The 13,450-nt window shown below is 42.4% G+C and overlaps 1 protein-coding gene and 1 gene segment (V, D, J or C); both read right to left on the reverse strand.

The window, feature by feature from the left end:
- LOC309516856 (Ig mu chain C region-like) overlaps positions 1 to 13,450 on the reverse strand; it is an 80,629-nt gene that overhangs the window by 52,299 nt on the left and 14,880 nt on the right.
- The window catches only part of LOC309516816 (uncharacterized protein), a 279,061-nt gene that overhangs the window by 13,799 nt on the left and 251,812 nt on the right, over positions 1 to 13,450 (reverse strand). For 2 of the 3 annotated variants that reach the window (XM_082195731.1, XM_082195733.1), the window contains 3 exons: positions 4,475 to 4,780; positions 1,788 to 2,123; positions 488 to 796 (listed from right to left, as the gene is read on the reverse strand). In XM_082195731.1, the coding sequence (XP_082051857.1) occupies positions 488 to 796; positions 1,788 to 2,123; positions 4,475 to 4,780 (951 nt within the window). Of the gene's footprint in view, positions 1 to 487; positions 797 to 1,787; positions 2,124 to 4,474; positions 4,781 to 5,654; positions 5,724 to 13,450 lie in introns of those variants that run through there. The other variant, XM_082195732.1, reaches the window with a different exon arrangement.

Below are 13,450 nucleotides of genomic sequence, written 5' to 3' on the forward strand. Positions count from 1 at the left end.
TTGCTAGAACTATAATTACAGGGAACCAGGCAGGTAATGGTGCCTGCCCTGTGGAACGTCCTCCCATCAGATGTCAAAGAGTTAAATAACTATATGATTTTTCGTAGGCATCTGAAGGTCTTGTTCCAGGAAGCTTTTCATGTTTGATGCATTGTTTGTTTGTTTTTTGTTTCCTTTCCCCTCTGTATTGTATTGGAAGCCACCCAGAGTGTTTGAGGTAACCCAAGTCAGATGGGCAAGGTACAAGAAATAAATTATTATTATTATTATTATTATTATTATTATTATTATTATTATTAGGTGGGTGCCTCAGTGATTTCTCACTGCATGCACCAGAACTATGTGGTTAGGCCACAAACACCAAGAAGAATCACAGCCAATTACTGGCCCTTAAAGGTAATAATGTAGAAAGTTTGTAATCAGAGCAGAAGGAGAACTTGATAGCTGAGTTTACTTCTAGCAGCCAGACCTAGACATCCATACTTACGTGTCTCTTTCTTGATTGTTAATTGTTTGATGACTTCTTCATAGCAACCTCCAGCCACTTTGCAGGTGAATCTGGTACCCTTTCTCCATTGTTCCAAAGATATCGTGTGGGTGTTTTTAATCTCCTGTACTCCACTCATGGTCTTCTGACCCATAGTACTGGGCTTGCCATCCACATCCCAAGTAACTTCAATGTTTTCAAGGCCAAAACCAACCACAGCACAAGTAACATTGGCTGTCCCTTCAAACAGGTCTCTAAAGGATGGCTTGATGATGGAGACAGAAGGTTTTAGCAGTGAAGCATAGCAGGCTGGAGAGGAGGGTAAGATACAGAGATTGGGAAAGATCCTTTAAAATCCTTGAATGTGCAAAACACCCACCCACCCAAGATGAGAACGAACACTACCTGTCCATAGTTACTTGGAAATGAACTCCATTAAATACAGAGGGTCTTGTTTATCAGTAGATATGAAAGGGCTGTTGCATAAACAAATATTGGATGTATGTCCCTTTTCTGAGGTAAAATGTGGATAAAATCATGTTTCCCCATTTTTACTTTTTTCATTTGTAAAATCTAGGCATAATTTTATTGGGATTGATTTGACTGTAGAGAGAAACTATCTGTATTCTCTCTGTCTACTTTGTCAATTATATCCATCACCTCCCCCCCCCCAATATGGCCGCTGAGACCATATAACACCAGTCCTGAAAGACCTGCATTAACTCCCAGTACGTTTCTGAGCACAATTCAAAGTGCTGGTGCTGACCTTTGAAGCCCTAAACGGCCTCGGCCCTGTATACCTGAAGGAGCATCTCCACCCCCATCATTCAGCCCGGACACTGAGGTCCAGCTCTGAGGGCCTTCTGGCAGTTCCCTCCCTGCGAGAAGCCAAGTTACTGGGAACCAGGCAAAGGGTCTTTTCGGTAGTGGTGTCTGCCATGTGGAATGCCCTCTCATCAGATGTCAAGGAAATAAACAACTACCTGACTTTTAGAAGACATCTGAAGGCAGCCCTGCTTAGGGAAGTTTTTAATTTTCGATGTTTTATTGTTTTTTTAGTATTCTGTTGGGAGCCGCCCAGAGTGGCTGGGGAAACCCCGCCAGATGGGTGGGGTATAAACAAACAAACAAACAAACAAACAAACAAACAAACATACAAACAGCTCTCCCTTTTAGGTGACCTGGTCTTAAGCTGTTTATAACATAGGTCTGTTGCATACATCCTGGCAAGCCCCTGGTAATAATACATACGCTTCACCCACCCATCATTCCCTTATCCTTAAGAGCTGGTAGTTCTTACCCTGGCACTTGCTGGTGTTGTACATTATGATGTCCGGACTGCGAACTGATCGAGCTACTTTACATGTGTAGATGTCCCCTCTGTCCCAGCTCTCTTTGGTGATATTCTGTCGGACAAATCTGGAGTAGCTGCTGCTTTTCCTTTGGTCCGCTGCCAGTGACACCTGCACTCTGCCCTGCTCCACTTCTCCATTCCTCAGCCATTCCACATAGGCTTTCCCAGGGCCAAGGCTCCGGAGGAAGCATACCAGCTCTAGGCTGGTCTCTGCGCCCTGCTCACCGCAGCTTGGGGTCAAGATGTTAACTTGGATTGGCTTTGAAGCTTGTAGAGTACAATCTGAGAGCAGAGAGCAGATTTTTGTTATGTTTGCTGGATTAATTCGTATAAGAAAGCCTACAGAAAACCTATATAAGATGAGGCAAGATAGAAAAACAAGCTATGAAAACGCTAACAAGTAAAACATAACCTAAAGTATTAACACAGGGGTGGAGTGGTTCTTCAGATTCTGTTTGACTCCTCTCTGCACCAGTCAGTCTGGCCCAATGGTCAGGATGATGGGGGTAAGAATTCAGCAACCTCTGGAGGAACATAGGCAGTGGCGTAGCATGGGTTGTCAGCACCCGGGGCAAGGCAAGTAATTTGTGCCCCCTAACCCATGGATTTGCGCCCCCTAACCCATGGATTTGCACCCCCTAACCCCCAGATGTTGCGCCCGGTGCGGCCGCCCCCCCTGCACCCCCATGCTGCGCCACTGAACATAGGTTCTCATCTGTGCTTTAAACAACAGCAGAACACACAATGCCCTCCATACCTCAAGAGTTGGGGTTTAGGTTTCTATTTTAAAAGTGTCCTTCCTTTCAAAAACAGCATGAGAAAAAGAGGAAATCTGGGGAGAAACTATGTGCGACATTAAGTGCATTCTTTCATATGGTGTGCATCTTTAAAAAAATATTAAATAGCAGCTGCTGGAGCATGGGAAAGTGGGCTAATAGGATTTGCATGTGGTGTGTACACAGAGAGGAGATTAATCATTTCCCTCCAGACTGTGATCCTGACAAAATCACCCCATCCTGAAGCTGCTACTGCACATGGGAGAGAACATAAGATTGACATCAGTGGTAGCTTCCAATTCATGCCAAATAGCAGCTGGAGAAGGGAGGGGGGCACAATTTTCAATTGGATCACAGTCCAGGAGGAAGAGGTTGCTTGTTTCTTGGAGCCTCCAGTAGCTGATTTTTATATCGTTTTTAAAAAAGATGCACAAAACCATAATCTCTGTGTTTAATGTCAAACATCCTCTCAAAGGGGGCAGGTTCATTTTTCAAATGCCCATGCTAATAATGCCAATTGTATGCTTCACATGAGCATTTTACAAAATTGACTGGAAATGTATTGGGGAGCCTGGAATGTCACCTTAACGGTGGCTGCTCTCTGTCACATCATGGTTGTCAACATGGCAGAATGTGATAAAGCATGTTGTGATTGAAGGATGTGCTTTTAGCCTTGTTGAATCAGTTCCCTGGAATGTTCTTCCTTGAATAAGTGTGTTCTCCTGCATGAAGAGCACGTGTTGCGGTGGGAGCTAGCAAGACACCCACTGTTGCTGGGCAAAAAAGAGTTTGGCCACCATTATCATTGTGCTGCCTGTTGCTTGGGGGATTTAAATGTTGCTATTTCATTATTGACAGCCATAGCTCTTAAACACCCTGCATGCAGCGCTGAGCCTCCTCTTTTCACTGCACGAATCGGAACACCTGCCCTCCCTCCCTGTTTTCAGGTTGTTCGCTTGACCTTGCTATACCTGTCATGGGATCATGTGCTTTTGGGGCAGGGGCCCGGTAGGAATGTTGTTGATTTGGCTGATTGGCTGGTGCCATTTGGTTTTTGCCTACTGCGTAGCAAATTGTCACAACTTGTAAGGTTGCGGTTAGGCATTGGTTTTGGAATTGGTTGGTGGAGGGGTATGGATTGGCTGTGCCTGCCCCTCCAAAGTGCTGCTGCTGCAGGGGTTTTCCATTAAAGGAACCCTGGGGCTCGCCATGCTTTTGTCCAAACCCCTGTCAAGGGGCTAGGGCCACGCAAGAGCCCCTGGGGGCATTTGGGGAGAGGTGAGGCATGGTTCCCAGTCCCATCTCTCTCCCCCAAATGTTTTTCCCTATTCTGACTTCGTGGGTGTGCGAATGTCAGTCTGTCCCCATGTGGGGTCAGATAGTCGCAACCAATGCCTAAGCAACCACTCACATCCTTGTAATTTTAATAAAGTTGTGGCCAGAATTATGCCCAAAACCTTAAACTAAAATTATGTGTCAATTGTGTTTTATTGGGGGGTGTCTTGGGGACCTCAACACGCAATGACAGAAGCCCTAACGCTGTTATGCTTTCAGTATATGTTGAAGCTGTTTCTCCCATGTCTTCCCTAATTAGTGCATTCTATTTCTGCAGCTTTCAGTTTTTGTTGACCTCACATTTCCAACTTTGTTTTATAATCTGCATTAGATTCAGATTTTTAAAATTATGTCTTTTTTGATCGTAGTGGTCAGTTTTGTTTTGTTTTAAATGCTGAAGTGAATTAAAAACATGGGTACAATTGGCTCAAAAGAATAGCTGACTTTGTTTGTGTGCAGCATTTTTTAAGATCTCACAATCTGCTTTTGTCCCCCACCCGCCGCTGCCATCCCACATCTTACCATTATAGTGGATGGTTGCTGATGGTAGTTCCCCCTTTTTTGTCTTCTGGTTCACAAGGCACTGATAAGATTTTGTTTTAAGTTCTTCCGAATGGACTGTCAGCTGACTGGCACTGTAAAATCTGCTGTCTTTTTTTGGCTGTGTTGCTGGGAACGTTTTTGCTTGACTGCTGCTGGGTTGCCACTCAATAGTTGCAAAGTTTACCATATTTGCAACAAGGAGGCAGGCGAAGGTTACATCTGCCTTGTTTTCATCGGAATCACAGCAAGGCATCAGGGGGAACAACAAAGGAGTTTCATCTTGAGCTATAGGAAAGCAAAAAGAGAGGGCAGGAAATGGGGAATACAAAAAGACAGAAATAAATCTATGTTTACACTACAGAAGCTTTTACAAATCCCACTGTCTCCAATAGGGTTTTTTCCCTAGTGTTGCTGTTGCTAGTAGTCGTAGAGAGGTTTTCACATTCTTAGTTTTCAAAGCAGTCTAGCTGTCAGGGACTGGGCAGAGGAGGAACGGTGGAGACCGTCTCCCCATCCTGACCCTTCCAGGGAGGAGGAAGAGGAAGACAGTATAGATTTACAACAAGGGTTTGCAGGAGGTCACAGCTCAGAGGCAGATGAGGGGGAAAGTTGGGGAATCATGGGAGAGGATGAGCAGTCAGAGCCAGAGCAACACCTGGCTGACATGTTGTCATTAGAAAGCATTCCACACCCTTCATCTCCAAGAAACCGGCGGGCCTTAAAAGTAGAAGTGCAAAGAACTCGAAGACAGAGGGCACATAGTAGCACCTGTTGAAGTGATGAATGAGGAAGTGGGAGAGATGGGGGTTTGGGGTGGAGTTTCACTTGGCACAACACCATTATCCAAGAGGCTGGGTTCTATAGCCTCTCTCTATAAAGATTGAAAGAGAAAAGGATAGTAAGAAACTTTTTCTTGTCCTTATACTTTCTTGGTCAACCAGCTAGGAGCTGCCGACAGCGTTCCTGATACTAGAAACAAATCTTATTTTGCCCCATTTAGACAACGTTTCTCAGTCATCATGTGATGCCGCTTCCATCCTTGTAATCCTCCTCAATCCTCACCTATATCACTATATTTCCTTTTGTCCAGAACCACACCACACGGCTTGATTTAACCTGATTTTCAGCTAAGCATTACAGAGGTCACACAGAACATTACCTGGCGGAACAACAATCCATGTGGCAAGCAGCACATCAAAACCTTCCTCCGTTAGCTTCATTGCTCCTCTTCCCACTCAGTTCATAACAGAAATGGGATTAATCTATGATCCTCCAGAAATTATATCTGCCTCAGTTTACCAGAAAACCATGCCTTAATGCTACAGAACTCTAGTGTGTTGAAGACTACAAGACATTTCCAATATAGAACAAATAGAAAATAAACTCATATATTTTGACAATAAATCTTCTTTAAGTACATCTAATTTCCTGTCCCCTCCATACTTAATTTCATATTTACTAACTTGTTGCATAAACCTGTCTGATCAATAAAGTATTACCGGTATTTCTCCTGCATCCTTGTTTCTTAATACAGCTACAGACGTTATTCAAAGCCAGCGACTGAATTCATACTACCACAATTGCTCTTAAGATAAACTTTGAAAACTTCCCATTTTGCAATAAATACTTGTTTCAAATTGTCTTTCATATTTTCGGTTAATTTAGCTCTGCATATTCAACTTATTTCTGTAACCATTCTGACCTGGAAGGGATTTTATCACTTTTACAATTAGTCACTATTAGAATTCTCACAGCTTCAGTGGCATATAAAAATATTTCTCTTACATTCCTAGGAATGGCTGGTCCTGTAATTCCAATTAAAAAGGCTTCTGGTTTTTTTTATATAAACGAAATCCTGAGTTCTATATACAGTGGTACCTCGGGTTAAGTACTTAATTTGTTCTGGAGATCCGTTCTTAACCTGAAACTGTTCTTAACCTGAAGCACCACTTTAGCTAATGGGACCTCCCGCTGCTGCCGCGCAGCCAGAGCAAGATTTCTGTTCTCATCCTGAAGCAAAGTTCTTAACCTGAAGCACTATTTCTGGCATAGCGGAGTCTGTAACCTGAAGCGTATGTAACCTGAAGCATATGTAACCTGAGGTACCACTGTAGAATATTTTAATTTTTTTACATAGCCACCACATATGGAAGATTGTACCGATTCCTTCTTTACATCTCCAACAAGTACTAGATACATTTTTTATACATTTTGGAGAGCTTCCATGGAGTCAGGTACCATTGGTACTGCATTTTTTGAAAGTTTTCCCTCAACATGTAACATGCCAGGAATTTCCAATTTACTTTCCATAAATTTTCCCACTCTTTCAGATCTATATTGTACCCAAAATCATGATTAAATGGGCCCAGGGTTTAGGGTTGTATTTCTCATACTCACAGGGAGCTATTAGGCCATTCTGCTCTGTCTCATTCTATTGCCCTGCATGAACTGAGAGCGTACCCTAGAACGGAAGTGGGCAGAAGGTACCTTAAATCTTGATATAGCGGCAGATCAGTGAGCAACTTGCAGCAGAATGGCAAAAATTTCTGACTCCCAATTGCATAAGAATAGCAGCAACAAAATACAAATTATATTGTTGAAGGAAATAAAGCTTATAGAAACCTGAAAGTAGATTTTTGTGCAAAAGAACTACAAGCTCTGTTGAGTTCTTATATACAAAAGCAGTTCCTTGGTTCAGAGTTCTTTAATTCTGCATCTTTTGCATCATGCTCTGGTTAGTGCATCTCAGGGTCCTAGTGATAATAAGGTAGATCCCACAAGCTTAATATCCACCCAACTGTACTCCAGAAAACATGCACTAGTTCTCTGCTTCTACCCATTCCAAATGAACTGCATTTAAGGAGAGTATGCGCACTATTATTGATCTTCTGATTGCAACCCCTCTGATGAGTCTCTGAGGAGCCCCACAGATTTTAGGAAGCCCACCTCAAAGCTACTATTTATATAAATAATTAAGAGAGTCTCAAAGCAGCTAACATTCGCCTTTCCCTTCCTCCCCCCAACAAATGCTCTATGAGGTGAGTCGGGCCGAGAGACTTCCAAGAAGTGTGACTAGCCCAAGGTCACCCAGCAGCTGCATGTGGAGGAGCGGAGATACGAACCCGGTTCACCAGATTACGAGTCTACCGCTCTTAACCACTACACCACACTGGCTCTCACTACACTGTAGCTCATCATTCTAAATCAGCCTTCCTGCTTAGTAGTGCCAAGGGAAGAAAACAATCAAAGCTTTCTCAACTCATGAAGTTGATTGTTTTCTTCCCATGGCACTACTAAGCAGGAAGGCTGATTTAGAATGATGAGCTACAGTGTAGTGAGAGCCAGTGTGGTGTAGTGGTTAAGAGCGGTAGACTCATAATCTGGGGAACCGGGTTCGCGTCTCCGCTCCTCCACATGCAGCTGCTAGGTGATCTTGGACTAGTCACACTGCTTTGAAGTCTCTCAGCCCCACTCACCTCACAGAGTGTTTGTTGGGGGGAGGAAGGGAAAGGAGAATGTTAACCACTTTGAGACTCCTTCAGGTAGTGATAAAGTGGGATATCAAATCCAAACTCTTCTAACCACCTCTAGGAATCGGCTCCTTACGTACTGCAAGATGGAGACTGGGTCAACATAACTTGTCAGCCCATGACTGACAGGCCCACCGCACAGACCTACAACTTCACTTTCATGGCTCCTCTATTCAAAATGGAACCCTCACCAAATCAAAAAAGAAAGCCATCCCCAAGAGTAGCTAAGATGACAAAAAGGTCCTTTGGCTTCCCACCCTGCAAGGTCTACCATTTCTCGTTTCCTTTGCCTTTCAACAGCATCTCCACATTCTATCCCTCTAAAGTAGAGCACTAACAACCTTCCAATATCTAATGCGGGAAGCACACCTGCCGTCTTGAAATCTAGTTAGCTCTTTCAAAATAATTTCATCAATAAACTATCCCTTACTGTCTCTGGTTGAAATAGTGTCTTGGGATTCAGTCAAAATTACGTCATAATTATAAGTAGCAACTACAGCAACAGTAATAATTTACAGGCAAGACGCTGTGTCAGTGAAGAATATATCTTTATTGCAGTATTACATAGCAATCATAATATAAATGAGAAACATTCTAGTCGGTACATATTGTGCAATGATTCCTTGTCTGTTGAAAGTTAAAAGTGCAATATTCACATTAAGGCTTTCGACCAGGTATACAACTATAGCTGAAATAAAACATGACTACCAAAGAGATGCTGGAAACACACATATACACTCAGAAAAGTGAAGCAAAATTGCACCATAGCTCTAAAATGTAAACAGTGGGTCTAAATCTAGTTCAAGCCAGTGAGTATCCTGAGGTCATGATGCAAAGCAAGACAGAAAGGCTTGCATCCTTCCTTCTTCTCCAAAAGTGGACAAAGAAGTCAAGTCCTTTATTATGTTGCTGGTAAATAGAGAAGTCACTGTCCATTGCCGGAAGACCCTTCACGCTGCTATTTCACCTGGAATTAGGAAGGAAGAAATAATTCCGCTACTGAAGAAGTGCATCATGCAAGGACCTACCGTTTTGCAACCTCTCATTCTGCGTAATGTGGACTACCCCCAACCCCAACCCCAATGATGTCAGAGAATGCTGGGCTCATGAAATAAAGGGTGAGAGGAAAGAGCAAGAGTGGGAGTGGGTAGAGGAATGGATGGGGAAGAAGCTGAGATGAACCGGAGAAGAGCTGCTGAGGAATGAAGGTTGGGAGAGAAGCCATGGTGGAAGAGAACGGAGAGAGAAGTGGACAGGCAACAAAGTAGAGAACAAGTGAGCACCAGCTACTGACTGAAGTTTGACTTGCCGAATGGTTTCACAAAATGGCGCCTGTCCTTGGAGCTTGTTCTGGCCTACTCTTGTGAACCCCACTGGCCCTCTTGCCCTCCCGGTTCCACTTAGCATAAGAGAATGGCTATTGCCTGTTTCACTTTAGTACCCTGCCTTCCATTTGTTTTTACCTTTATGACGGTCACAGTGGCACTGTAGAACAGGCTCACGAGAAAAAGGATGATGAAAGTGGAAAGGATGGATGAGATGTTTTGGAACTCCTCGTCATCGACGTCCACGATTCCATCTAGGTAAACTTTGGACAATACACGGAGGTCAGCAATTTCTGGATGGTGATTTCTTATTGCAGCTAAATGACACAGAGAGCAAGAGAATGTTGCACAAACAAGGTGAGGGCTGAGGACCTCGGGGGGGAAATGGGAAAGAGATGATTTGGGAGGCAGCAGAGTTCTGTTTTTAGTTAATGATTTTCAAGCAAGTGACAAATCATTGCTTAGTGGTGCCTCAGGCACACCAGAATTCTGCACTTGTGGTATGAATGAGGGGTGCAAATTAAAGATCTACCTACATATCTATCTATGTAAATTCACAGGAATGAAGGTTGCAGGCGATTGCATGCTGCTATGGGGGGCAAAATGGCAAAGCAACTAAAGTGAGCTCCTGCCCAAAGAGTTGAATTCATGCTTCTTGGAGCCATCGATTTTTTAAAAAATGAGATCTGGATAGAAATACCTACTTAATGAATGTGGAATGAGATGTCACAAACTAACCCTGTTAAGCCCTCATGAATTTGATAATAACTTTCCTCCTGGTCCTGATGTTTTTGTGAAGTCCTTGGAAGGACTGCATTCCAACTTGCAAAAACCGCCTGTTACAATAAAACTATTTATTATAGAGCCATAATATGATGCAATCTAATTTTTGGAATTGATTTTGCAAAATTCACTCTGCAATGAAGGGAAGAGAAGATGTCTCATTTTGGGATATCCCTGTGCACGAGTTTATGTCTCATTCATTAGTTTTATGTGTCGCTCGTTAGAGGATTGTTTTCTACGATTATTGTTATTTTAGCATTTTATTTTATTTTTCACCTTCCAGGCACACACGCAGCTTAGCCCGAGGCCCCACGCCGGCAGCAGTATTTTAGCATTTCATGTAGCAGTTCTAAGCCTACAAAGAACTTTACAATTAGTATCTCATTTATTATCACAACTCTGGTCAGCCAGGATGTGAGATAAAGTGGTTTGCCCAAAGATTCCCAATGAGATTGGGGCTGAGGACTAAACTTAGATCTTCTGGGCTTAAAGTATAGCACTCTATCATCCCACCATACCAGCTTGTCATATTTTATGTGTATTCACACATGAATGTCCACGTGTGTGTGTGTGTGTGTGTGAGAGAGAGAGAGAGAGAGAGAGCGCGCACACCAAGATCATTTCATTTTGTGGATTTCCTTTGGATTCACCCCTGGTTACAAACATACGTAATGCAAACAGTGGTTGATTATATGTCACCTAAATCTTGGTTAATTGGAGAGAGGTGGTAAAAATGGTATTATAGACCTGTAAGGTTATATCATATTACAAAATCTGGAAGTAAGAATTGTTGGAGGAAATGTGGAGTGATGGGAACATACAGTCATATGTGGTGGGATTGTAGTTAATGAATTCTGGAAACAGATTGGTATAGAAATGTGTGGGTAGGAAGGTGGAAATATCTAAATTAATCGTTCTTATTAGCCTGAGTAGCACCGAGTTAGAAACAAAAGAGGAATGTAAATGGGTAAAATTGATGGTAATTGCAGCCAGACAGGTTATAGCAAGTACTTGGAAAAATGCAGAAGGGCTAGAGGTGAACCAATGGGGGGGGGAATTGAAAAATATTATAATCTTAGAATATCTAACTGTGAAGATACATAAAATGAAAGGGTTTAAGGTCAGTAAGAAGGAGGAGGATTGGTTTGAGAAGATATTGAATTATTTGGGCAGGTTTGAACAACTTGGGGCAATTAAAATGTTAAAAGTTAAATAAACCTTGTGGAGGGAGGAGTGTTAAGTTATATAGAATTGTACATATAGCTGATTTGAATATGTTATCATTGATTATGTATACCCAATGTATCAGCCACCTGGGGGGTTTCACTGTTTGTTTTCACTGTTTGTGTTTTGGTTGTTGGTAAAAATAAAATTAAAAAATAAAATTGGAGAGTGGTGACCATGTATACCAAATACGAAAAAAAACCCCTGAGTATAAATATAACCCATTCATTGAGCCTCCCCAACGTGGTAACTGGGTTTCAACTCAACAATACAAAAGGTGGAAAACCCTCCACTTTGCTGTGGAATGGCTCAAGAATGGGATTTTGGCTCAACCTTATTCCACAGCTTGCCATTGCTAGGAAGGAATGGGAAACAGTATGGATGGCAAAGGGTGACTTCTGCATCCTGGTGCCTGTTGGTCTTCATCTAATTGAACATGAATGAGGCAAATGAAGATGTGCTTGTCTTTGTCATAGCCAAACGTTCCTCTCCGTGGGTTTGAGAGAGAAGGAAGAATATATAGTGTAAGGATGGCTTATTCCTTCAGATGGGCAACTTGTTTCTGTCCTCATTCTCCCCCTAGCTCCTGCTGGCCGAAAATCAACGGCAGAGGATGCTTCCAGGGTCCTTAATCTAAATGAGGTGTAATTGCCGCCCAATGGCCATCAGTATGGGAGGGACGCTTTTAGAATAGGATGCAGAGGTTCAAGAGAAGCAGCACTTCTGCGTCTGTACCATCATTTATTTGATCCTGTAAGTGATTGCTGCTCTCCATATTGGTGGCGGAAGATGTGAACTGGCCAAAGAGATTGTCGTCCACAGATGCATATCTGTGTCAACAGTTTCAACGTAGCTTTCTCCCTCAAAAACTAATGATTACGAAAATGTTACTACTTTGTAGTAATGGATGAGATTACTATTTATGTCACAAGAGTTCTAGATTCTATCATCAGCAAGAGTCTTGATGAATTAAGTGATTTATGAAGTTTTTATTTAATGCTCTGTTTCTAAAGTTATAGATTAACTGTGGAACTTTGTTGCTAGATATGCTTCCGAGTATCTTCAAGAGAATCCCTCGATGTCATCCACTGACATGTGGGAGTCTACCTTGGTGGTGGTGGTTGCGATCATTATCATCATTGATGTAAGGTATTGGCTATTTGCTACTTGATAAACTTGTACTGTGGGGAACCCAAATGGAAGCGATGCCTTGCTATCACCCAGTCACATGATTATTTATATGCACACGTTTTGCTATTGCCTTCAGCCTTTTGTTTTAAATTCTCAGTCAAAAATCAAGATAAACTGAATCGGCTTCCGCAAACCGACTGAACTTAAGTCCACAACATGTTGTGCATTATATGTGTAGCCTCAGATATTCATATATTTTGCACCAGTATGTCAATATTAAAATGACTGATCTCATCAAATACCTTGCGCGTGTGTGTGTTTCAAATGCTCTCTGAAATCTCTCTTAGTGACTTCTTCACCATGTATCAAGTGTGGATATAGGTGGTTGCTTGTGAACGCCCAGTGAATGATGCATCCCCTTGCTCATATCATTTTTTTAAAAAATAGTTGTACAGGGCAACCCCTGCATGTACAGAGTGTTTTTCTTCTGTTTTTAAGATGCCCGGGGGAGGCTGAGTTGAGAATGACTCTAAATTACACAATGTTGGAGCTGGGAAATCAATGTCATTAGATATAAGAATAGGTGGCACCTAACTTTCTTAACCTGCTATTTTCCACCCCAGATGTAGGGATAGAACAATTTAGAAGAAGGAGTTGTTGGGATGTTTATTTTAATAGGGAAATGAAGAGATGGAATAAAGAGCTAGGAGATCAAAGATCAAGGCAGTCAGTGGCAGGGGTTTGGGAGGGGAAGTACGATTGCAATAAGTCAGTACTTGCAGTGCAAACTCTCACATTTCATTCAACTTCCGACAATCTCATGCTTACAGCATCCACATAATAGCTAAAAGGGTTGCTGTGGGTGGAATTTCCAGAGAAGCTTTATTTCCCATTGTATTCAAATGGGAGTTAGGTGTCTCATTCCATGCTTGCGCAACTGAAGGTTAATATTAACTGTCATA

Source organism: Podarcis vaucheri, assembly GCF_965113315.1.
Source record: "Podarcis vaucheri genome assembly, chromosome: 13".
NCBI lineage: Eukaryota > Metazoa > Chordata > Lepidosauria > Squamata > Lacertidae > Podarcis > Podarcis vaucheri.